This window comes from Chiloscyllium plagiosum, chromosome 40 (assembly GCF_004010195.1).
Source record: "Chiloscyllium plagiosum isolate BGI_BamShark_2017 chromosome 40, ASM401019v2, whole genome shotgun sequence".
NCBI classification, from domain to species: Eukaryota; Metazoa; Chordata; class Chondrichthyes; order Orectolobiformes; family Hemiscylliidae; genus Chiloscyllium; species Chiloscyllium plagiosum.
In genome coordinates this window covers 10,268,397-10,294,534 of record NC_057749.1, presented here as the reverse complement: position 1 = coordinate 10,294,534, position 26,138 = coordinate 10,268,397, and the positions used below count along the sequence as shown (strand labels likewise).

The following is a 26,138-nucleotide window of genomic DNA, read 5'->3' as shown; positions in this document are numbered from 1 at the left end:
TTTACACATGAAAGAAGTGAAACTATCACGGTATTCTAACAGATGAAAGGCTTAACAGACAATCAATTTTCCAATGTATAATTTCAGTTATATCACACTGTAAATTTTTGCTATAAATTCTGTGTGTTAGGATTGAGCCCTCCACTACCACCTGATGAAGGAGTGACGCTCCGAAAGCTAGTGTGCTTCCAATTACACCTGTTGGACTATAACCTGGTGTTGTGCGATTTTTAACTCTAACCACATATAATGAGTTCTGTTGAAAGAAAAACAATGTCCTAATTCATTTTATAATTAGTTCTTAATAATTGCCCGTTAGATTTATGGCACTGTTGCAATGTTGATGAGGTGTGCTGTAATCCAATCAGGGATTCAAGTCGTTATGGCAACATACACTTTTACACGCATGTTGCAGTCCAGAGGTTTGAATACTGATGGTACAATTGCAGTTCCTTTCCATTACAATGGCTGACCCAGAATCTCTCACTGACTATCACTGGATTGTCTTGAAAGAATTTGGTAAACAAAAACACTCAATAAACAGATCACCTCTGAGATCTTCCACAATAATATTGTCTGCTTTCTCAGCGATTTGAGATGCCATCCCAAAAATCAGCTCCTCCATATCAGTTCCGGTTTGAAGATTTGCCTTCTGAAAGAAAAAACTCAATTAACCTTCCAACCTTCTGCACTCTTTACAACTTCAACAAAAACCTGTTGAAAAGGCAGAGAGCATCTTCTAAGGATTAAAATTTATATCATTCATTTAGAGTCATAGCATCACAGAGCTGGACAGCACGGAAGCAGACCCTTCAGTCCAACTCGTCCATGCCAACCAGATATCCTAAATTAACCTAGTCCCATTTGTCAACAATTGGCACCTGTCCCTCAATTATGTCATTGAATGTTTTTGTGCCTGACTAAAGTAATGTTCATGGTTGAGCAATATCTTGCAATTTTTAAAATATCTATTCACAGGATGTGGGCGTCCCTGGCAAGGCCAGCATTTATTGCCCATCCCTACTTGTCCTTGTTCAACTGTCGGAGAGGATGGTTCTGACATTCTTTTTAAAAGACCGAAGACACACTTCTTCTGTTTGGGGATTGGGCTGTGTCCAACACAGGTTGTATCACTGACGACAGTTCGTAAGTCTTTATTAAGTTTCAGTTTGAAAATCTTGCTCCCCAAAATACGAAAACAGGACACGGAAAGGCTATAAAGACCTGCTGAAAGCAGATAGCCACATTTAACAATGACCTATGTACCAGCGACACAATCACTTGGTGAAGTGCATCAGGACCAGCAAGGTAAGTGACAGGAGCACTGTTCAACCACAGAATAGACCTAACTCAGAAGAAGGCCATTTAACCCATCCCATCCATGCCAGCTCTCTGCGAAAATGATTTGGTGAATCTCACTCCCCTATCTTTACCCCCATGGCTTCGCCAATTTTCTCCTTATAGATAATTATTCAATTTCCTTTAGAAAGCCACAACTAAGTCAACTTCTACCGCAGTCTCAAACAGAACATTCCAGATTCTCTCCACTTGCCATGTAAAACAGTTTCATCATGTCATCTCTGGTTCTGTTGTCAATCACTTTAAACCAGCGCCCTTGGGTTCCGGAACTTTCCGCCACCAGCAACAATCTTTCAATGTACACTCTGTCCAGGCTTCTCTTGATTTGAAGAGCTCTATCAATCACAGCACAAAATGAGGCCATTGGCCAAATGCATCTACACCAGCAAACCATTGGGCAGAATGATGAAATGCCATTCTCCTGCCTTTTCCCTGGACTCTTGGGCAAGGTCTCTAATTAAATAATCAATCGATGACCTCTTGAATGCCTCAACTAAATCTGCCTCCACCACACGTTCAGGCAGAGGATCCAGACCCGAATTACTCGCTGAGTTAAAAAAAGATTTTCGTCACAACACATTTGCTGCGCTTGTGAAACACTTTAAAGGTCTGCCTTCTCATTCATGAGCAGGAACAATCTCTCCCCATCCATTCTATCCAGAAACCCCATGACTTTGAAAACATCTATCAAATCTCCTGTTAGCCTGCTCCTCCTGAAGGAGAACAGTCTCAAATCCTTCAATCTGTCTTCACAACAGAAGTTACTTATCCTGGGAACTAATTTTGCAAAATCTATCCTGCACTCTCTTCAAAGCAATCATGTCCGTGCTGGAATGGGGAGCCCACAACTGCGCATTACTTTAGATTTTTACAAATTCATTTGCAGGGAGTGGATGTTGCTGGCCAGGGCAGTATTTATTACCCACCCTAACTTCCCAGAGGGGCAGGTGAGAGTCAACCAAATTGCTCTGGGGCTGGAGTCACATGGAGGCCAGACCAAGTAAGGATGGCAGATTTCCTTCCCTGAAGGGTATTAGTGAAGACATGGGGTTTTTTGACAATCAGCAATGGCTTCATGGTCATCATTAGATCCTTAACCCCAGATATTTTTTTTTAATTGAATTCAAATTCCACCATCTGCCATGGCAGATTTGAGTCAGAGTTTCTTGAAAATTTGAAGGGTCACTGGACCTGAAATGTTAACTCTGCTTTGTTTCCACAGATGCTGCCACACCTGCTCAGCTTTTCTAGCAACTTCTGTTTTGTATCTGATTTCTGTCATCTGCAGTTCTTTCAGGATTCTTCTCCCCAGGACATTACCAAGGTCTCTGGATGAATAGTCTAGTGATAATACAACTAGGCTATCACCTCCCAACTCCCCAGCTGAAGATTAACAAATTCCACAAATACTTAGGAATGAACATACTGATCATATTGCCCCCTATTTGGACTCTCTGTCCACGCTCTCCCTACTAACATGACACTAACTTGCCTACTCCACCAACTTGTCTATGTCCTTTGGAGTTCTACACCATCCCCCTCACAGTTTACAATGCTTCCATGTTTTGTATTACATATCTTCTCAATCTTCTCAAAAGGGGGGCACCCTCTACTATCCTCATAATCTTACTCCCTGATCCTTGGAATTACTCACATTAAAACCATGGCTGCTCTCTCTCTCTCTTTCTCGAATATCCAGTGCCCAGAAATGGACACGATACTCTAGTTGAGATCAAACTGGTGTTTTATAAAAGTCTGCCATGGTGTCCTTGCATCATATTTTGCCATCAAAGAGTAGAGGCATAGAAAAGCTGTTGAGAATTACAATTGCCTCCACCATTCCTAGTCCATTACTGCATATGAGCTTAGGAGTTTGACTATTTGAATTCTGTACCTGTCTTCTCCAGAAGTTGTTGCACACTCGAAGTGCAGGAGACCCCCTGTTGTCGATGGTGGTGACATTACGGAATGCACAAGTCCTGTTTCTGTAATGAACCGAAATTAAAAAAACTTCCAGACATCAGTAAAAAGATGACTTGCTGAAACTATGATATAAAAGCTTGTAGAGAAGAAGGTATAGAAACCTAAACACATGTACCCAACAGGTTCAAGAACAGCTTCTTCCCTGCTTTGATCAGACTGCTGAATGAACCTCTCTAACTTCAAATAATGTTGATTTTGTTTTGCACGCCTCCTGTCCAGTGTAACCTGTCTGCTTCCCTCTGTCTAGGCACCCTATTATCTGCACATCCTTGTCTGCTATGATCTGCGTGTACTGCTTGCAAAACAAAGCTTTTCACTGTACTTGGGTGCGTGTGACAACAATAAAGCAAACCAAATTCAAATCAGATCATGTTAACCAGATCCTGGGAGTGGGATGATGACCCAATCAGATGTCAAAAGGAACCTCAGTGAGGGCAGAACATACCGAATGCACTTCCCTGTTCAACTGGAGGATGGAACAGTACGCCCTGCGAGTTCCCTCCAGATCACACACCACAGTGGCTTTGTCTAAAAATTCATTCACAGGATGTGGGTGTCGCTGGCTGTACCAGCAGAGATTGCCCATCCCTAGTTGCCCTTGAGAAGGTGGTGGTGAGCTGCCCCTTCTTGGACCGCTGCTATCCATGTGCTGTAGGTAGACTCACAGTGCCTTTGGGGAGGGAATTCCAGGATTTTGACCCAGTGACAATGAAGGAACAGTGATATATTTCCAAGTAGGATGGTGAATGGAGGGAATCATGTAGGCGTATCTACTGCCCTTGTCCTTCTAGTCGGATTGTCAGAGATTTGGAAGCTGCTTTCTCAGGATCTTTGCTGCTCTTGAGCATCGGTGCTGCAAGGAGTGAATGTTCATGCACCAATGAGGTGGGCTGGATGGTGTCAAGCCTCTTGAATGTTGTTTGAGCTGCACCCATCCAGCTCAATGGGGAATATTCTATCCTCTCACTTGCTTGTGCTATGTGGATGGTATACAGGCTTTTGGGAGTCAGAAGGTGAGTTACACGCTGCAGGATTCCTAGCCTCTGACCTGCTCTTGTAGCTTTGGTATTTCTACAGTTAATCCAGTTCAGTTTCTGGTCAATGATAACCCCCAGGTTGTCGGTCGTGGGGGATTCAGTGATGGTGATGTCAATGAATGTCAAGGAGTGATGGTTAGATTCTCTCTTGTACTTGAGCGACTCGAATGATACTTGCCAACTTGTCAGCCCAAGCTAAAAACTATATCGCCATTCCTTCACTGAGATTGGATTGAAATCCTGGAATTCCCTCCCTAAAAGCATTGTGGGTCTCTCTACACCGCATGGACCAAGCAGTTCAAGAAGGCAGCTCACCAGCACCCCCTGCAGGGTAATTAGAGGTGGGCAATAATGTTGGCCCTGCCAGCGACACCCACATTCCATGGAAGAAACATTTATTTTAAGAAAGGGACTTTAAAGACAAAATGCAGGCTTTTGGAGCATTGTTACTGCTATGATGTAAGAAACATGGGAGCCCATTGTAAGATCCCATAAATAATATAATAATGAGATAAATGATCAAATAATCTATTTTCATTGTTTTTGTTGAGAGGTTAATGGCAGCAGTGTGCTAGGGAATTCTCCATGTGCTGATATTTTACATCTGTCCAAACCAAGAGTTAGATAAACAGTTCAATGAGTCATCTATTAGATGAACTGTTAACAGTACAACACTCCTTCGGCACTGCACTCGAGTCAGTAAAAGACAAGCTCAAATCCCTCAATCTTTCATAAGCAAGACAGCCAACCACTGGGTCAGGTGTGACATCTATCTGGAAGGGATAACAGTCCAAGTGGAAATTTAAGAAATCAGAGCCAATAAATACCATATTGGAAAATAAAGGAAACAAATAATGCTAAAACAAACAACAATGGCGTATCAACTCCTTGTTACCTCATGTAAACCCCTGGAGGTACCAGACTGGCACTAAATCTGATGGCAGCAGCTTGAAACTCGGGCGAGATGCCAGGATCAACAAACGTCTTGTACCCTGTGAAACCCAGGAAAAGATTTACAGTCTTGAAGAGAGAAACTGAACTGAACCAGCACAGAAAGTTTTCCTTTTAACTTTTTGCATCTGAGATAATCACATTTCAGGCATCTTACCAGTATAATCAGATATGTTTGTTCCCAGGTATTTTGGTAACCACTCATAAAGTACAATGTTCTGCAAAGATGAAGTTAATGGTTAGAGGAGAAGTACAGGTTGAGTTTATACTTGGCATGGAACACCAGCTTGGCATCTGAATAAATAATGTCTTTAAAACAACTCAAGACTGGAATCAGCAACATTTGGTACATGTAGAGATATTGAGGAATGGTGACTTCAGTTGAAGTGGTTGATTTTCAGAAGGGGACAAGAGGTTTGTAAAAGGAACTCTAGATCCTGCATCTTGGTGGGTGAGGGTATGTTTGCCAATACTGGAATAATTAAAATCGGGGTGGATAAGAGGCCAGAGTGGGAGGATATAGAGACCTCGGAGGTTGTTGAGTGGGTGGGGGCTACAAAGTAAGGTGACGATGAGATTTGAAACAAAGGCTGATGTTAACAGTGTGGTTTATATATAGCATTGATTGTAAATTTGTGTTTTCACCAAATTACCTGGAACGAGGCAATCACCCACTTTCTGGCGTGCTGGAATATATCTTCATCCGACCATGAGGAGTTCTGAGCTTCAAACTGAGAAGCCAGGTAATTGTGATAGCGGAACCAAATGACGCTCTCTGCCATGATGAATGGGCTTTCATTGGCTGCTGCATTTCCAAAATCTAGAACAGAATTGGTACCTTCATTCAACAATTGCCAGAGGCTCACTGGAGTTTTTGTTTATTCTATTTCCTTGCAGAGAATTTGCACCAGAATACAATTATACCCTTGAAGGTTCTGTGATGCAGTGGTTGTGTCCCTAATTCTAGACTAGGTAACCTGTATTAAGGTCATACCTACTCCAGAGGTGTACAATAACATCTCTGAACAGTCATGATTCGGAGATGCCGGTGTTGGACTGGGGTGTACAAAGTTAAAAATCACATCACACCAGGTCATAGTCCAACAGGTTTAATTGGAAGCACACTAGCTTTCGGAGCGACGCTCCTTCATCATGTGATTGTGAAGTATTGACACTCACCTGATGAAAGAGGGTCGCTCCGAAAGCTAGTGTGCTTCCAATTAAACCTGTTGGACTATGACCTGGTGTTGTGTGATTTTTATCTCTGAACAGGTTGGTGAGAACGTATCTACAATTATATCCTCATTAAGAAACCTCTTTCTATGTAGTTGATCAAATAAAGCTAACAATGTTCATGTCTTCTCTTCTTTCCCCTCTTTGTCCCCCAAAACATAAAATGTGAAGAGGGCTGTTGAGAAGTTGTATGCCCCCCGCCCCCCCATAGTGTACTGTAGGATTGGCAAAGTTGATAAGTCACAAATCTGAAGATGCTACAGAAAATGGACAGTACTGTTGGATTTTCTAGCTCTCTTCACTACAGACTCTGGATTTTGCTACTATTAGAACTTGGCAAAGCCTGTGTTTGGTCATGTGACATGGATAGTTGGACGGCCCAAGGAAGCCTCAGGTGTCAGGGATTTAATTGGCACCAATACGCAATCAGATCTGGGGGTGCAGAAAGTCATATTCTTCTCCTGGTCTTCATCTCCCACAGATATTAAATAATTGTGGGTGAGATAGGAAGTGAATGCATTTTTTCCCCAAGCCTCCTGTAAGGTTATTTCATGGGAATAGATAGAGACACAATGGAAATGCCTCTCCTGTTAGTTTTACCTTTCCACGCAGTAGAACAGTTGGTTTCCAAATTTCGCCTTGTCGAACAATGATGAGCTGAGTTCAAAAGCTCAATGAGAAAAATGGCACCCATGTCTTATTCCATGATGGTTTTACCATTTAATAATCATTTTCCCATTTTCTTAAGATTAGATTAGATTAGATTAGATTAGATTACTTACAGTGTGGAAACAGGCCCTTCGGCCCAACAAGTCCACACCGACCCGCCGAAGCGCAACCCACCCATACCCCTACATTTACCCCTTACCTAACACTACGGGCAATTTAGCATGGCCAATTCACCTGACCTGCACATCTTTGGACTGTGGGAGGAAACCGGAGCACCCGGAGGAAACCCACGCAGACACGGGGAGAATGTGCAAACTCCACACAGTCAGTCGCCTGAGGCGGGAATTGAACCCGGGTCTCTGGCGCTGTGAGGCAGCAGTGCTAACCACTGTGCCACCGTGCCGCCCACGATGTTAAGATGTTAGGTTTCTCAGTAACACTCTAACCAGTTTAGTTACCTTGTGAGAGGTTAGTCATAGAGACATACAGCATGGAAACAGACCCTTTCGTCCAATTCATCCATGCCGACCAGTTTCCCAAACTAAACCAGTCCCAATTGCCTCCATTTGGCCATCTAAACCTTTCTTATTCATGTACATGTCCAAATGTTTTTTAAATGTTGTAACTGTACCTGCATCTACCACTTCCTCTGGCAGTTGATTCCACACATGAACCACCCACCATGTGAAAAAGTTGCCCCTCAAGTCCCTTTAAATCTTTCTTCTCTACCTTCAAATATGCCCCCCCCCCCCTACTTTTGAACTCACCCACCCTCAGGAAAAGACATTTGCTAGTCACCTTATCTGTGCCCCTCATAATTCTATAAAGCTTTGTAAGGTCACCCTTCAACCTCCTGCACTCCAGTGAAAAAACTCCCAGCCTATCCTTATAAGTCAACTCTTCCAGTCCCAGCAACATCCTGGTCAGTCTTTTCTGAACCCTCTCCAGCTTTATAATATCCCTCCTATAGCAATGCGACCAGAACTGGACACAGTGCTCCAGAAGTGATCTCACCAATCCCTATACAGCCTTAGCATGACTTCCCAATCCTACACTCAGTGGTCTGAGCAATGAAGGCATGCATGCTAAATGGTCTTTCTTAACTACCCTGTCTACCTATGATGCAACTTTCAAAGAACTGTGTACCTGAACTCCAAGGTCACTATTTTACAACATTATCCAGGGCCCTACCATTAACTGTATATGTCCTGCCCTCGTTTGTTTTACCAAAATGCAATGCCTCACATTTGTCCAAATCCAACTCCATCTGCCACTCCTCAGCCCATTGGCTCAATTAATCAAGGCCTCAGATAATCTTCTTCATTGTCAACTATACCTCCAAGTTGTTGTGGTTCTGTTCGCCGAGCTGGGAATTTGTGTTGCAGACGTTTCGTCCCCTGTCTAGGTGACATCCTCAGTGCTTGGGAGCCTCCTGTGAAACGTTTCGGTGTTGTTTCCTCCGGCATTTATAGTGGTTTGAATCTGCCGCTTCCGGGTGTCAGTTCCAGCTGTCTGTTGCAGTGGTCGGTATATTGGGTCCAGGTCGATGTGCTTATTGATTGAATTTGTGAATCTTGAATACCTCCAAGTTTGGTATCATCCACAAACTTACTAACCATACATACTAACTTCTCATCCCAAATTGTTTATGTAAATTACAAACAAAAGTAAACCCAGCACTGATCCCTGCAGAACACTGTTGGTCACAGGCCTCCAGTCTGAAAAACAACCCTCTATCATTAAGCTAACTTTATCTCCAATTGGCAACCTCTCCCTGAATCCCATGTGATCTAACTTCACTAATCAGTCTACCATGCAGAACCTTATGAAGGCTTTACTAAAGTCCATGTAGACAATGTCTAAAACCCTGCACTCATTAATCTTTTTTGTTATGTCCTCAGAAAACTAATTCACAAAGTTGACTTTAATTATTTATATAGATTATGTGTACTCAGAACTCTAATTATGTGAAACATTTTAAGGTTGATAAGCAAGTTGAATTGCATTTAATAGATAAAACGTGCCTAACACAAGCAAACATTAATCCATGAGTGGTGGTTTCCTAGATTTTGCCCTTAATGAAATTGAACAATACAATGTTGGCAGCTATTCAATGCTACTGCATCTATCTGCTTTACATTGGCATGATACTGAGCACAGCAGTACTTAGAACAAATTATAATGACTAATTGCCATTATCCACTTGTCACAAGTTCAAAATATTGTATATTCACCGTAAAATCCTTGAAGGCCAGTCTGGCCAGTGGCTGGATCAGGGTGATTCCACATAGGCAACTTTCCAGTGCTTGGTTTCGGAAGCAGTGGGTCCGAGCCCGAAGCAAGTCGGCCACCAGAGAAACTCCGTAACTCGTCACACCAAGAATGGGACGATCCGTAAATGGAGCTTCCATCTATCCATGCGGTAACTTCATTGACCTGTTGGAAATCAATGGAGTGGATTAAAATGATTCATTAAGGGCAAGCCAAAGAGAAAGAAAATGTTATAAAGTCCTTCTGATTTAGTTTTCTCTCTCCAACTGGTTCATTGCTTCACGGATCTGCTTACTCCTGGTGTAGCCTGCTGCTTTCCTTCTTTAATCTTTCGCTTACAAGCCATGTTTGCAATCATTGCTATGACAACGAGGGTCTAATAATCAATAGCTTTTCAAGGACTGATCGACCTGTGGGCTAGTTCAATTAAAATGGTAAAACACATTATAAGTTACGAAGCAGACTTTACACCAAATCAATTCCTTTCTGTGTGCACAGCTTGTAAACCCATAACACACTGTCAGGCAGAGTCGCAACAGTGCGTACACACATCATGTAGAGTCGTTACTGGTGAACTCTTTTAAAGGCAAGGTATGCACATAATAATTTACTTTGCTTGTCCCTTATGGCCTCCAATTGGCAACATTGTTGAGGTATGGACACTAACTGAGACACCAATATTCTATAAACCTAACATGAATGTGTAATATTCTCAATCTTTCCACCTCTACACAAACAAAATCAGGTCAACACCTGCATAAATAAATATGGACAATACCTTAACGGGTAGTGCAAAGTAAAATAAGAATTCAACTAATAATGTAATCACAACAAGGTTCAGATATTGGGTGCATTTTCAGTCTCCTTTTCTGAGGAAGGATGGTCCTGCTCCCGAGGGGAGTGCAGTGAAGGTTTATCCAGGCTGATTCCGGGGATGATGGGACTGATGTATGAAGAGAGGTTGACTGGGTTAGGATTGTTTTGGCTGGAGTTCAGAAGAGTGAGGGGGGGGGGGGGTCTCATAGGAACTTATAAATTCTAACAGGGCCACATTGGATAGGTGCAGGGAGGATGTTCCTGATGGTGAGTGTGTCGGGAACCAGGCATCACACTGAGGATTTGGGGTGGACCATTTAGAACAGAGACAAAGAGACATTTCTTAACCCAGAGAGTGGTGAGCCTGTGGAATTCATTACCACAGGAAGTAGTTGATGCCAAAACATTAAGTGTATTCAAGAGTCAGCTAGATATAGCACTTGGCGTAAATGGGATTGAAGGTTATGGAGAGAAAGCAGGATTAGGTTATTGAATTGGACAATCAGCCATGATTGCGATGAATGGCAGGGCAGGTTCAAAGGGCCGAATGGCTTCCTCCTGTTCCTATCTTCAATGTTTCTATGTTTCTGTGTGGCTGAACTCCATATATCTGCCTTTGGCCCTTATCCTTTCATACCTTTGCTTCACAAAATGCCACCTATCTCAGATATAAAATTAACAACAAATCCAGCATTCACCTTTGGAAGAGAGTTCCAAACACCTTGTTTATCAAAGTGCTTTCAAACATCGCTCCAAGCACCAACTTTCAGGCTTGGGAAAGAGAAGCCACCAGGGAGCTCGTTAGGGAGTGGCTGAGGTAGCACAAGGGACTGTCTGTCATTTTTAAACACGACGTAACAGTGGGTCCTCTGTGCATGCACTGGTGCTGATGTCACAGCGCGGGGAATGTGCTGATCTCAGCAGTGCTGCTTCCTTCCTGTCATTCCCTCTAAGCGTTGTGTTGTCATTTGGTTTCAGAAAGTGCTGCTGCGTATGGACCTCAAAGGTCCACGCAAAAAGGAGAAGATGGAGGGCAGATTCTGAAGTCTTCTCCCATCCAGCTGGTTAGGAACAAAATGTCTGCAGATGCTGGATACAAAGTAGACAGGCAGGAGGCTGGAAGAACACAGCAGGCCAGATAGCATCAAGAGGTGGAGAACTTGACAGTTCAGGCATAGCCTGAATGAAGGTTACACCCGAAATGTTAACTTCTCCACCTCCTGATGTGTCTGAGCTCGCTGTGTTGTTCCAGCCTCCTGTGTGCCCATCCAGCTGGTGTCACCTGTCCCTTCTGTACACACCTTTGGTGGGGGGAGCTAGAGGGCATTACTTTGATTGGTTAAAGGTTCTGATGTGTTCCTGAACTTTCTTCTCCACATACCCGTCTTACCTGGTTCCTCGGGTTGTTGGGGCTATGCCCTGATTGGTGATCCCACCCGCTGCGTTGAAACAGCAGCCTCACACTCTCTGTCCCATTGGGATCGAATACCGTGTCGCCATGCGGAATCACAACATCCAGAAACTCAGGAGGACAGGCAGGATGCCTTGTGTCTAAAATCTCAAACATTACATGGTATCCTGTTGAAGTTTGGAAGAGCAAAATATAATGGTTTTTTATCATGTAATTTCTCATTCAAAACAAAACCAGTAAATCTATTAAAGAGACTCCTCTCAAACTAGGGACAAGTCTCAAGATTTCTTGATGCAGTGTAACATTCACCTTGGTATTTATCCCAGTTGAATAACTTGCTCACTAGCGGAAAACAATCACTTTTCCAATTCTATTATACTGATCAACAAACACCTTGTCAGTTTGCACATGATGCTGGGATCTAAATCATTCATCTTTGTTCCAAACGTTTCTCTTCTCTGCATGGGCCCTATCTCTGATCATTTGTAGCACATCGCTGTTAATTTATTGCCTGATTTACATTCAAGGTGCACATGCTCCATTTCAAAATGAATTTCCCCGGCTCAAGAGTTCTTTTTGTTGTGGGGAAAGAGCTACTTTACAATAATTCTAGTGAACTTTGTAATTGAACTGCATGAACTAAGCTGACAAAAATCACAAGAATGGATAGACAGGTAGAAAAAATAGCTATGAAGATAAACTTTGCATTTTACCAGCAGTTCCATTATGGAGACATACATTTACAATGTCACTGTATTTAGAAACCAGGACATTCCTTTTCTCAAGTATGTCTTAAATAAGAGGAATTCCTAAAACATAAACTTTCCAAACTATCCAACAACCATCTTGATTCTACTTCCCATTCCTCTCACATTATGCAACAGAGAAACTAAAGGTTCTGGCAAATCGATAAGATGGAAGTGGGAGGCAATAGCTTAGTAGCATTATGGTTAATCCAGAAACTCAGCTAATGTTCTGTGCATCTGGGTTCAAATCCTGCCGTGGCAGATGCATTAAAATTTGAATTCAATAGAAAAAATCTGGAATTAAGGGTTTAACAATGACCAGGAAACCAATGTCAGGGGAGGCACGATGGCTCAGTGGTTAGCACTGCTACCTCACAGTGCCAGGGACCCAGGATTGATTCCAGTCTCGGGCAACTGTCTGTGGGAGTTTGCACATTCTCCCCGTATCTGTGTGGGCTTCCTCCGGGTGCTCCAGTTTCCTCCCACAGTCCAAAGACGTGCAGGTCAGGTGAATTGGCCGTGCCAAATTGCCCTTAATGTTCAGGCATGTGTAGGTTAGGTGCATTATTCAGGAGAAATGTAGAGTAATGGGGGGTAGGGGCATGGGTCTGAGTGGGTTACTCTTCCGTGAGTCAGTGTGGACTTGTTGAGGTTGGATGGTCTGTTTCCACACTGTACCCTGTGAATTGTCAGGGGGAAGATCCCATCTGGTTAGATAATGCCCTTTAGAGTGGGAAATCTGCCATCCTTACCTGGTCTGGCCTACACGTGACTCCAGACCCACAGCAATGTGATTGACTCCTAACTGCCCCTCTGGGCAATTAGGGATGGGCAGAGATACTCACATTCCGTGAGCAAATTTATAAAAAATGAATTGATGATACGAGGGGAAGCTTCTCTCTGGGCACTGTGGGCAGTAACTGTGCTTATGAAGGCCTGGTGGTTGGGTTGTAAGCACAAGTAGCACAGAGAGCAGTCATAGGCAACCTTCTCCCCATGTTCCTGTAGCACTGGAATTGTGTGCATCCTCATAAACTGAATCCTTACCAAAGAAAACACTCAGCACCGTGCTATTCGTGATGGATGAAAGTCCTGATGATCCATTTGATATGATATTACTGAGGATTCGTGCATTCGGTACTTTGGGCTCACTCAAAGCCTGGTACACCCCATCTGCATACCTAGCAGGCAACCGGCGCATAAACGGTGATTCTGCAGAAAGAAACACGCATTGTCTTTTCACAGGGGCGGAAGGAGATTACTTTGACTGACCAACCATGCACTGCAATAATTACACCTGTGCACAACCTGTCTCCTGAGAAATTATCAGGTACAGTAGTGCATGGTTCAGCAAACAGCCCTTTGCCAAAAACAACAAACAACTCCCATTACAATAGGGACCTTCAGCTGCAGAGAGTGGGGATTGGCTACAAACATCAGGGTGTTTCATCCCAGATACTTTCATCCCAACTGATTGCCTGCACCGGGCTATAATCCCACTGCGATCACACTTCTTAAGTCATAGAATCCCTATATTGTGGAAGCAGGCCATTCAGCCCATACCAACCCACCAAGGAGCATCACCCAATCCCTGTAACCCCACATTTCCCCATAATTAATCCACCTAGCCTGCACATCCCCAGACACAACAGGCAATTTAGCATAGCTAATCCAGCTAACCTACATATCTTTGAACTGTGGGAGGAAACCAAAGCACCTGCAGGTGCAGGCACAGGGAGAACATTCAAACTCCACACAGACAGTCGCCAAGGCTGGAATCAAACCCATGCCCCTGGTGCTGTGAGGTAGCAGTGCTAACCACTGAGCCACCGTGCTGACCTTCTGCTGCATCCCTGAAGTGCGATAGCTTTGCACCTCTTGCTTCTGTAAAGCATAGCTGGAAATGCTAGACACTAAAAGCAAAGCAGCAATTCAGACTTCACATTGTTAAGACTATTAATTCGACGGTAAATTTGTAGCTGCTTTAATGGAGGCAGGTCTTACCCAGGCAAACTGGGGAAAATGGCAGTATAGTGGTCACATCGTTGGGCCAGTAACACTGTGCTCTAAGCTAATGCTGTAGCTGGACTCATTCAAACCCTATTGTGGCCATCGGTGGAACTTGAATGGTAAATCTGGATTTGCAAGCTATGCATTATAAGCATGAAATTATCATCAGAGGTTGCACAAATCCATCTGGTTCACTACAGCCCTTCAGCGAAGGAAGTATCCATCCAATCCAAAGCAACTTGGTTAACTCTTAATTCACAAGGGCAATTAGGGGTGAGCAGTAAAGGATGCCCTTAACAGCGATGCAATGAATAAGAGGTCCAGAGATGTGCCTGAATTGAAAATATCTACACAAGGAGCTGTACCCACATTGTGGTAGTACTAAGCAGCCCTGTATATAACACTGGATAGATCACAGCTACAGTACTGCATCCAGTTCCAACATTACAGGAAAGACTGACTGCACTAGTCTTGAGATTTACAAGAATTCTGTCAGCATTGGAGAATTTTAGCTATGAGGAGAACTTGGACAAGTTGAGCGGGTTTGATTTGGCACTAAGGTAGGATTCCAATGAGGTGTATAAACTTGAGGAACCTAGGTGAAAGGAAGGACTTGTTTTTGTTAACACTGGGGTCAATAACAAGGATAGATAAAATTAAAGGCATTAGGGGAGTTCAGAAAACTTTTATTTATCACCCAGAAGGTGGCGGAGGCCTGAAACTCATTGCCTGAAAAAAAGTAGTTGCAACTGAAAAACTCATTGCATTCAAAGAAACAAATCTTGGAAATACAGCTCTGGTGCTGTATCTGCAGGACTACTGACCAAGTGACAGAAAGTGGCTTTTGACTGGATAACTCCTTTTCAGCCAGCACAGATATAATGGCTCCTTCTGTGCTGCAGATTTTAAGATTCTGTAATATTGGGGAGAGAAGAAGTTGAAACTCTTTGCCTTGCACTCCACGGGCAATAGGACACACAAAAAAAAACAGACTAGAAAGAGTGGACGGCATGAGGAGAGATTGAGCATGGATATACAGCAAGAGTAGTTAGCTGTCAATCTTAGTTCTCAAACCAGGCAAGTGGACTTGATCGGTCAGATTGTATTATCCTGACCAATCAGAATCTACCTGCCTGGCCTGAGAACTGAGAGTGACAGTTAACTGTTCTTGCCACATCCCCATGCTAATAATGGCCCAACCCATCCATATCCTCTTCTCATGTTGTACAAAAGGGTGTCCCTTAAATAACCTTCAGAACTCCCTTTTCTCTAGTTTGCTTCTTGCTTCCTGGTCCCAATGAGTTCAAGACAAAAATCTTTGACTTCTTGTTTCCTCCTAACAATGTTTAGGTTCCCTACAAATGAGTGATTCGATAGTAACTGATGGTTCAGTTTGTTGGATGGCTGGTTTGTGATAGAGAGTAATGCCAACACTGTGGGTTCAATTCCTGTAGTAGCCGAGGTTGCAATGAAGGCTCTGCTTTCTCAACTTTGCCTGAGAAGTGATGACCCTCAGGTTGAACTCGCCATATGTCTCTCTCTTTCCATCTAGGGACGGTGGTGACTTTGCCTTCAGGAAGTAAACTTTCAGATTGCAAGTCATGAGAAAACCATGCACACTGGGGAGTACAGTAGGCCTCCCCTCCCCCACCCCCCTACCCGTGGGGGAATGTGTTCTAAGAACTACCGTGGAAACCCAAAACTGCAGATAGGAAGGAACCCAATCATTTAATTGGGATATTTACCTTCCTGGCAGCCCCCCTGGTCCCTGGTTCTGGAACGTTCCCTGTAATATATTTGGGCCACAGTAAACCGCGGGTAACTGAAACTGGGGTAACTGACTCCGTGGATACAGCGTTTGCCCCATATTAGGGACTTGCATTGATAACAACCCCCATTCAAGTTCTTAATTCAAGCTCCACTGATTCCATACTGTATATCACTGATATTAACATCCAACCTAAACATTTGGAACTATTTCAAGCTAAAGATGAGTTAGATATTTGCTTGTGAATTTAAAATGACAGAGCGTGAAAAAGAGATAGCTTCTTACCAGCTGCTCCTCGGCTATGAAAGGCAAGGTTGTTATACCATCCATCATATCTCTGTGTCTCCCAGTTGATATTCTGCTGAGCAGCTTAGAAAGACAAGACATTAAGTGACCAACATGAAAGTGCTTAGATTAATCACTCACGTCTTGTTAAATAAATATTGACAAGTGAAGGAAGTTCTGATTAACAACAGAAGAAATCTATGCACATGAGAAAATGGTTTATAATTCATTAAAGAACAACTCAATGTGATTGAGAGCATGACTGCACTTTAAAATTTTGAACATTACAATAAGTACATGGAGTCAATTGCAGGGATATGAGAAGAGAGCAGTGAGAGTGATGGGGAAGGTGGGGACCAAGCAGTAAGAGTTAAGCTGTGGAGAACACTCTGGCCCTTGAAGCACAAGGTCCTGGCTTTAAGTCCCACCTCGTGACTCGAGTCCTTAAAAGCCCAAGTAGGTTCATCAATAAACAAGCAACTGATTTGTTATCAGATCGGTTTTACAACATAAAATAAATTGTTGTTGGAATATGGGTGTTGGTCTGCAATGTCAAGGTAGAGACAACCCCAGGAAAGATTAACGATGGACAATAAATCCCTGGCAGGGCCAAGGGCATCCATATTCCCACCAAGAGAGAGTAAGTACAAGAGCTAGAGGAGGTAGGGTGGCATAGTTGCATTGTTCCTACCTCTGAGTCAGGAAGTCCCACCTGCTCTAGAGGTGTGCCACATGTCTGATTAAAGCATGGTTGATTAAAAATATTTAAGAGCTAACAGTGGTACCTATAGAGTCATAGAGGATCTACAGCACATAAAAAGGCTCTTCAGTCCATTGAGTCTGCAAAGCCAACCACCTAACTATTTTAATCCCATTTTCCAGCACTTGGCTCATAGCTTCACATTTCTTGTGTTCACCTGGATACTTGGAATCATAAAGTCATAGAATTGCACGGCACCGAAACAGACCCTTCAGTACCAGTTGTCCTAAATTAACCTATTCCCATTTGTCAGCACTTGGCCCATATCCCTCTAAACCCTTCCTATTCATACAACCCATCTAGATGCCTTTTAAATGTTGTAATTGTACCACTTCCTCTGGTAGCTCATTCTATACACGTACCACCCTCTGCACGACAAAGTTGGCCCTTAGGTCTTTTAAATCTTTCCCTTTCCACCTTAAGCCTATGGCTCCTGGTTTTGGACTCCCCTTCCCTGGGAAAATAAAATTGGCTATCACCCTATCCATGCCCCTCATGATTTTATAAACCTATGTAAGGTCAACCCTCAGCTACCAATGCTCCAGAACAATATAGCCTCTCCCTACAGTTCAAATCCTTCAATCCCAGCAATGTAAATCTTAAATATTATGAGAATTTCTGCCTCTACCACCTTTTCAGGCGGTGAATTCCAGATTCCCACCACCAACTCCCTTTTACACTCTATACTCAATATTGAAAAAGGACAAGTTGACTTACATGTGATTGGAATGTGGGGGAGGTGAATCCAGGCAGTGACCAGCACTATCCAGAGGTGCATTGGTGTCATTTTCTTCATTTTGATGGGGCACTGATACCCCAGATGTTTCTCCAAGTCGTTCAGCTGCAACAAGAAAAAAAGTCATCTAATTAGCAAATGCAGGAACAAACATATAGGAATTCCTATACCCACCCACATACCCAGAACCCCAGCCTAACTAATCAGCTCCACCCAGTATTAGATACTGAACAATCTCTCAGGTATGGATTGCTGCTTAAAGGTCAGTTTCCAATTTGAATTGGACCAGGGTCATCTCTCGTCAGTATCGGTATTGTTCTCCCTTGAGTTGGACCGAAGAGCCTGTTTCTGTGCTGTGTGAATCTACGACTCTATGGCTCTATCACAGATGCGTCAGGAATGAAAAGACTGCATCCTGAGTGCAAATTATATAATTCATTGCGACAAAATTGAACGTTTAATGGGAGAGGATCAACAAATTAAGCTGAAATTGCACTTTTCTATTCTTAATTGAAAATCAGAAGAAAGATAGGAAATGCATTTTTTTTAAATTGGAAAATAGATGCTGAAAATTGCTACTGATTGGGATGGGGAGCAACAATGAAGTCACTCTCTTAAACTGGGATTGAAAGTCACTCTTATTGAATGCATTGTACCTGTATCAACATAGAAAGACAGAACACAGGAGTATGAGGCCATTCAGCCCTTTGAGCTTACTCCACCATTCAATATGATCATGGCTGATCATCCAACTGAGCACCCCGTTTCCACTTTCTCCCCATACCCTTTGCTCCCTTTAGCCCTAAGAACTGTATCGACATCTGTCTTGAAAGTCTTCATTATTTCTGGCCTCAACAGTTTCCTGTGGCAGTGAATTCTACAGGCTCACCACTTTCAGGATGACAGACTTTCTCTTCATCTCGGTCCCAGAAGGCTTACCCCTTATCCTTAGACTGTGACCCCTGGTTCCGGCCTCCCAGTCACAAGAACATCCTTGCTGCATCTACCTTGTTTAATCCTGTCAGAAATTTAGAGGTTTCCATGACATTCTGCCCCATCACTCTCATTCTTCTAATGAATATCGTCCCAACAAAAAAACTGCTGGAGATCACAGCGGGTCAGGCAGCATCCGTGGAGAGAAAACAAGCTAACGTTTTGAGGCGAGGTGACCCTGCATCAGGACTCGAAACATTTAGCTTGCTCTCTGTCCATGGATGCTGCCTGACCTACTGTGATTTCCAGTATTTATTTGTTCAGTATAGATTCCAGCATCTGCAATAATTTGTTCCTACAGGAATACAGTCCTGATTGACCCAGTGTCTCCCTGCATGTCAGTCCTGTCATCCCTGGAAACAGTCTGATAAATCTTCTCTTGAGTTTCCTCCATCAACAGAACATCCTTCCTCAGATAAGGAGACCATAGCAGAGCGCAAAACTCTAGCTGAGGTCTCATCAAGGCTCCGTATAACTGCAGCAAGATATCCCTGTTCCTGTACTCGAATCCTCTCACCATGAAGGCAACATACCATTTGCCTTCTTCACCGTCTGCTGCTCCTGCAATGCTTACTTTTAGTGACTGGTGAGTGAGGATACCCAGGCCTTGCTGCACCACCTCCTTCCTCAATTTAGATTAGATTACTTACAGTGTGGAAACAGACCCTTCGGACCAACAAGTCCACACCGACCCTCCAAACAGCAACCCACCTAGACCTTTACCCCTTCACTTAACACTACGGGCAATTTAGCATGGCCAACTCACCTAACCTGCACATTTTTAGACTGTAGGAGGAAACTGGAGCACCCGGAGGAAACCCACGCAGACACGGGAGAATGTGCAAACGCCACACAGACAGTTGCCTGAGGCGGGAATTGAACCAGGCGCTGTGAGGCAGCAGTGCTAACCACTGTGCCACCGTGCTGCCCATTTATCGGCAGTTAGATAATAAAACATGGAAACATGAGATTGTTATGAAATGCTGACCCATTAAAGGGATTGCAGTGAAAATGAAACGTTACCAGGATCTGACAGAGAACGCCGCTGTGCGAAATGGCTTGAGTTTTCAATCCTTTTCTGAGCCACACTATACTCCCATTCAGTACATTGCAAATAGCAACAGGAGGAAGCCATTTTGTCTCTTGAACCTACTCCACCATTCAAAGAGATCATGGCTAGTCTATTTGAAAGTCACTTTTTTTCCTGGGCTATCCCGACATTCCTTAATTTAGTAAATGGCTGATGCTAAAGACCTGATGGCAACTTTTTTTGAAGATAACTGGAATCCTACCAACATCATTTAAGAAAGAAATCTGCTGATCTGGTCATAGTTATAGGCATAGGAGAAAGTGAGGACTGCAGATGCTGGAGATCAGAGTCGAGAGCGTGTTGCTGGGCCCAAAGGATCCTTCCACGGTTCATCAGAAATTTACCTGTACCTCTACCAATGTCACCTACTGTATCTGTTTCACCCAGTGTGGTCTCCCGTACATCTGGGAGACAAGACGCCTTCTTGAGGATTGATTCAGAGGACACCTCTGGGACACCCGCACCCACCAACCCCACCGCCCTGTGGCTGAACACTTCAACTCCCCCTCCCACTCCAGAAAGGACATGCAGTTCCTGGGCCTCCTCCATCGCCAAACAGTTACCACCCAACATCTGGAGGAAGGACGCCTCATATTCCGCCTTGGGACTCTTCAGCCACATGGGATAAATGTGGATTTCAACAGTTTCCTCATTTCCTCTCCCCCACATTATCCAAGTCCCAAGCCTCCAACTCAGCACCACCCTCTGGACCTGTCCATCACCTTTCCCATCTATCTGCTCCAGCCTCCCCGACCTATCACCTTCTTCCACCTATTGCTTTCTCAGCTACCTTCCCCCCAACCCCACCCACCTCCCAGTTATCTCTCAGCCCCTGGCCCACAAGCCTCATTCCTGATGAAGATCTTATACCCGAAATGTCGATTCTCTTGCTTCTCGGATGCTGCCTGACCTGCTGTGCTTTTCCAGCAACTACATTATAGTCACAGGCATAGAGTCATACAGCATGGAAACAGACCCTTCATTCCAACTAGTCCATGCCAAACCAATCCCAAACTAAACTAGACCCATCTACCCACTCCTGGCCCATATCCCTCCAAACTTTTCCTCTTCATGTACTTATCCAAATATCTTTTAAATGTTGTTAGTATACCCACATCCACCACTTCCTCAGGAAGTTCATTCCACACCTGAATGACCCTCTTTATAAACAAATTGCCCATATTTCTTTCTCCTCTCACTTTAATAATATGGCCCCTAGTCTCATTGTTGTGCATGGGAGCTTTCTGTGCGCAATTTGAGTTTCCCATATCACAACAGTGACTATCCTTTAATTAGGTCAGTGGGAGTAATTTGCCTTGGGATGCCCATGAAATCATGAAAGGCGCTATGTAAATGTAAGTTCTACTATCTGGACTCGAAACACTAGCTTGCTGTCTGTCCATGGATGTCCTGAAGTCATGAAAGGCGTTATATAAATGTAAGTTCTACTATCAGGCTAGCAGTAGGTGGCCATGACCATCATTTGATCATCTTTGTGTCCGTCAACTGTTGGGTTTTCACATGTTGTGGGTGAGTACTGAGGTCTGACTGAAACATAAGCACAGAATGCTGGAGAAACTCAGCAGGTCTGGCAGCATCCGTGGACAGAAAAAGAGAGAGAGAGATTGAGTTAAGATTTAGAGGTCAGTATGTCTCTTCCTGCTAAGTTTCCCCAGTATTCTGCGGTTGTTTCAGATTTCCAGCGTCCACTATATTTTGCTTTCAATTGAGTTGTGGTCCAACTGTTCTTTGCAGGATAATTTGCAGAAGTGATCAGCAGGAGTGCTCCGGTGGGAGATGTATACATGGATCGGGGGAATAGAATTCTCATGGGACCACAGAGTCCAGACAGTAGGAAGCTCTGAAGATTATTCAGCAAAGGCCAGAGACTGGATTGCTATACAGCGAGCTAGCATAGACTCAATGGGCCAAGTGGTCTGCCTCTGTGGCTCTGGAAACATTTCCAGTGAATGGCATCAGTAAATCTAATGTCATCAGTCTCTGTCATCTTTGAAGATTACACACAGATTGGAACAAGGCAGCGGATGCCAAAGCAATAAAATATCTAACACAAAGTGAAGGGCTTGGCTCTGCACAACCAGTCTTCAAAGTTTGGGAGAAGATTTGTAGCTCGGGTGCTCGTTGTTGTGGTTCTGTTCGCCGAGCTGGGAATTTGTGTTGCAGACGTTTCGTCCCCTGTCTAGCTGACATCTTCAGTGCTTGGGAGCCTCTTGTGAAGCGCTTCTGTGATGTTTCCTCTGGCATTTATAGTGATTTGTATCTGCCGCTTCCAGTTGTCAGTTCTCGCTGTCCACTGCAGTGGTCGGTATATTGGGTCCAGGTCTTGTTGACTGAATGTGGATGAGTGCCAATAAGCACATCGACCTGGACCCAATATACCGGCCACTGCAGCGGACAGCTGGAACTGACAACTGGAAGCGGCAGGTACAAATCACTATAAATGCCAGAGGAAACATCACAGAAGCGCTTCACAGGAGGCTTCCAAGCACTGAAGATGTCACCTAGATAGGGGACGAAACGTCTGCAACACAAATTCACAGCTCAGCGAACAGAACCACAACAATCAGTCTCTTTTAAAAAGGCATTTAAAAACAAATTCTGGTTGGATAATTACCTGGATGATTCAGGAAAATGTCCTATTCATTACATTAGACTCTCAAATTTATCAATTGTTAATCTGTGACAACCAAGATCCTTTGGTTCATGTATAGAGAAAAAAAAATATTTTATACAGTACAGTTAATGTGCCATATGTTTAACTCTTTCACTACTTTTTTTTACCATTTATATCATTATTGTGTTATAGAATACATTAGATAATATTATGACTAATGTACACATATACTTGGACAGAACGGTGGCTCAGTGGTTAGCACTGCTGCCTCACAGCGCCAGGGACCCGGGTTTGATTCCACCCTTGGGTGACTGTGTGGAGTTTGTACATTCTCCCCGTGTCTGTGTGGGTTTCCTCTGGGTGCTCCAGTTTCCTCCCACAGTCCATGTGGGTTAGGGTAGACTGGGCATGCTAAATTACTCATCATATCTAAGAGTGTGCTAGGTGGGTAAGCCATGGGAAATACAGGGATAGGTTGCGATGCTCTTCAGTACAGACTTGATGAGCCAAATGGCCTCTTTCTTTCTGCACTGTAGGGATTCTATATAACCAACTATTTTGTCATTTGCTTCAACATTATACAGGAATTGCATTATGTATTGTTAATATATACTAATACACAATATTAAAAACCAAAAAGAACTGCAGATGTTAGAAATGAGAAACAAAGCAGAAATTGCTGGAAAAGTTCAGCGGGTCTGGCAGCATCTGTGGAGAGAAAGCAAAGTTAACTTTCGGAGCGAGTGACCCTTCCTCAGAGCACATTCCTTCCACAGATGCTGGCAGACCTGCTGAGCTTTTCCAGCAACTGGACAATATTTATTAATTAGGCAAAAGTGAGGACTGCAGATGCTGGAGATCAGAGTCTAGATTAGTGTGGTGCTGGAAAAGCACAGCAGGTCAGGCAGCATCCGAGGAGCAGGAAAATCTCTTGTAGAGAGAGGAGATTCCTAAGAAAAATGTTGTGCGCATATAAACTATTTAACTTAAACAGCCAATGGATTATGTATTATTTAAGTATATTATGTGATTTTATATTCAAAAATTTCGTCCATTGTTTAAACGATATATGGTTATAGTGTAAGAGGTAGAATGAATATTTTATGTCCGCATATTAAACAACTTCATCACTTTAAGCTGTCCTCGCCTGCTTGATTCCAGGTTAAACATTCGTCTCTTCATCCCATCAGGTTTATCCTCTCTCTGACCAAATCTTTGCTTGTTTTATTTGTGTTAACTCCCCTCTTGTGCTGTGGTGGGGGCTCCGAAAATAGTTCAACTTCTAATCTACTGTGGGACCCTACAAAGGGGCGAGTCAGGAGCAGCTGGAGCGCCCCCGGCGGTCAGGCAGGGAACGGAATGGGGGGTCTCGACGTGGACATAACACATGGGTGTCTGTTGGGGGGGGGGGAGGGGGGATATGGTTTAGATTTCTCAAGCCGTAACTCCGGTACAAAATGAGAAGGAGCTTTTCTTTAAAAACCAAACAGACCTAATTGAGAGATGCAGACGAAAACAAATTAACTTCATGATAATTGAGCCAAATATTAATGGAGTTCTGAGGAAGGGGCACTGGACCAGAAATGTTAACTCTGATTTCTCTCCACAGATTCGACATAATCGGTTGAGCTCTTAACATGGGAATTGTCAGAATTGTCATAAATTCGTACATACTTGTCCTCAAAATAAAGGAAGCCTTGATCAGTCCTAATCCAGAATACTGGAGCGGGGTCAAAGTGCTGAATAAAAACCAACAGGACTGCGGATGCTGGAAATCAGAAACGATCCAGAAATTGTTGGAAAAGCTGAACAGGTCTGGCAGCATCTGTGTAGAGAAATTAACTCGGAGCTTTTCCAGCCATTTTCGTCTTGTTTCTGCAAATTGAGTTCTGGACCTGCAATGCTCACCCTGTTTCTCTCTCCGCAGATTCCGCAAGTCCTGCTGAGTTTCTCCAGCTACGTTTTTGTTTCGTTTCACAGATTTCAATTTGAGAAGCTTCGATTGGAGGGGATCTTAATCAGATTAAGGATAAATTTATTCAGTTCATTTCCCTGGAGATGGTGCGGAGTTAGTCCAGCAGGAATCCTGGGATTTTTCTCTCTCTCTACATGTTCACTAACTGCTGATTGCAACTTCTCAAATGCCCCGTCTTTGAAAATTTACCCTATTTAATGTTTTAAATGCAAGAATTCCAGTCAATGTTAAATATTTCTCCTTGCCGTGTTGACTAGGCTGCACTGTGTTTGCATCAATTGGATTGTCAGGATTACGGAGCTGAAAATGTGTTGCTGGAAAAGTGCAGCAGGTCAGGCAGCATCCAAGGAACAGGAGAATCGACATTTCGGGCATGAGCCCTTCTTGAGTTCATCCCTTGTGGTTGGAGGGTTCCTAGGCGGAAGATGAGGCGCTCTTCCTCCAACCGTTGTGTTGCTATGGTCTGGCGATGGAGGAGTCCAAGGACCTGCATGTCCTTGGTGGAGTGGGAGGGGGAGTTGAAGTGTTGAGCCACGGGGCGGTTGGGTTGGTTGGTCCGGGTGTTAAAAAAGGGAGGAAAAAACTATACGGATTACGGTGCACTGGGTTTAACTGGTACTGATTCCCAACAGGAATTTCTGAATCCCAAACCCCTCCTGGGATCTACTAAAAATATTAACTCTGCGTTCTCTCCATGGATGCTGCCAGAGCTGCTGAAATTCTGTACCAGCTATTTCTATACGTCCCGCCCCCACTCGTTCCGCGGTATACTGTCTCATTTCTCCATGTGATTGAGAGCGAACGAATGTTTGGACAAGGATTTGCCCTTCTCCTTTCCAACCCTCCATTCTCCTAACCATTGCCCTGGAATAGTGCCCTTTGACTGGGCCTGTCAACTAACCTAGTCGACACCATGCATTTATATAGAAACGTTGAGTCATACAGCGCAACAACAGACCCTTCGCACTAGTTTTCAGAGCGTTTTATCAGGTGATTGTGGAGGTTAACATCATGCTCACAGAATTTATAGCCAGAGGAGTCCAGTGTCATGGAGATGTGATACAGTAAACCATCTTAGATTAAAACTTTCATCTTTTACAACGGGATATGCTGGTTTCTGTTCTTTGAGATGTAAATCCCAGAACTTCTTTTAAATTACATTCTCAAGATAGCTCAGCTTTTTAAACAGTAGGCGTGAAGTCTGCCTCTGTCCCAATGCTGTGTCAGACTGTGGCGAATAAGACATTTCTCCACAACCACCTGATGAGGGAGCAGCACTCCGAAAGCTAGTGCTTCCAAATAAACCTGTTGGACTATAACCTGGTGTGGTGTGATTTTTAACTTTTTGCATTTCAGAATGACAGTTTAATTTAAATATAAACGCTGGCAGCGGGGTTTGAACACGGGTCT

At 43.6% G+C, this 26,138-nt stretch overlaps 1 protein-coding gene across 3 annotated transcripts in view; it reads right to left on the bottom strand.

The window, feature by feature from the left end:
* duox (dual oxidase) overlaps positions 1–26,138 on the bottom strand; it is a 91,047-nt gene that overhangs the window by 63,474 nt on the left and 1,435 nt on the right. For 2 of the 3 annotated variants that reach the window (XM_043680278.1, XM_043680276.1), the window contains exons 2-11: positions 18,017–18,140; positions 16,540–16,623; positions 13,524–13,688; positions 11,710–11,897; positions 9,467–9,668; positions 5,984–6,150; positions 5,488–5,548; positions 5,275–5,371; positions 3,254–3,344; positions 550–652 (exon numbers count right to left, since the gene is read on the bottom strand). In XM_043680278.1, the coding sequence (XP_043536213.1) occupies positions 550–652; positions 3,254–3,344; positions 5,275–5,371; positions 5,488–5,548; positions 5,984–6,150; positions 9,467–9,668; positions 11,710–11,897; positions 13,524–13,688; positions 16,540–16,623; positions 18,017–18,095 (1,237 nt within the window). In that variant the 5' untranslated portion in view covers positions 18,096–18,140. The remainder of the gene's footprint in view (positions 1–549; positions 653–3,253; positions 3,345–5,274; positions 5,372–5,487; positions 5,549–5,983; positions 6,151–9,466; positions 9,669–11,709; positions 11,898–13,523; positions 13,689–16,539; positions 16,624–18,016; positions 18,141–26,138) is intronic. The other variant, XM_043680277.1, reaches the window with a different exon arrangement.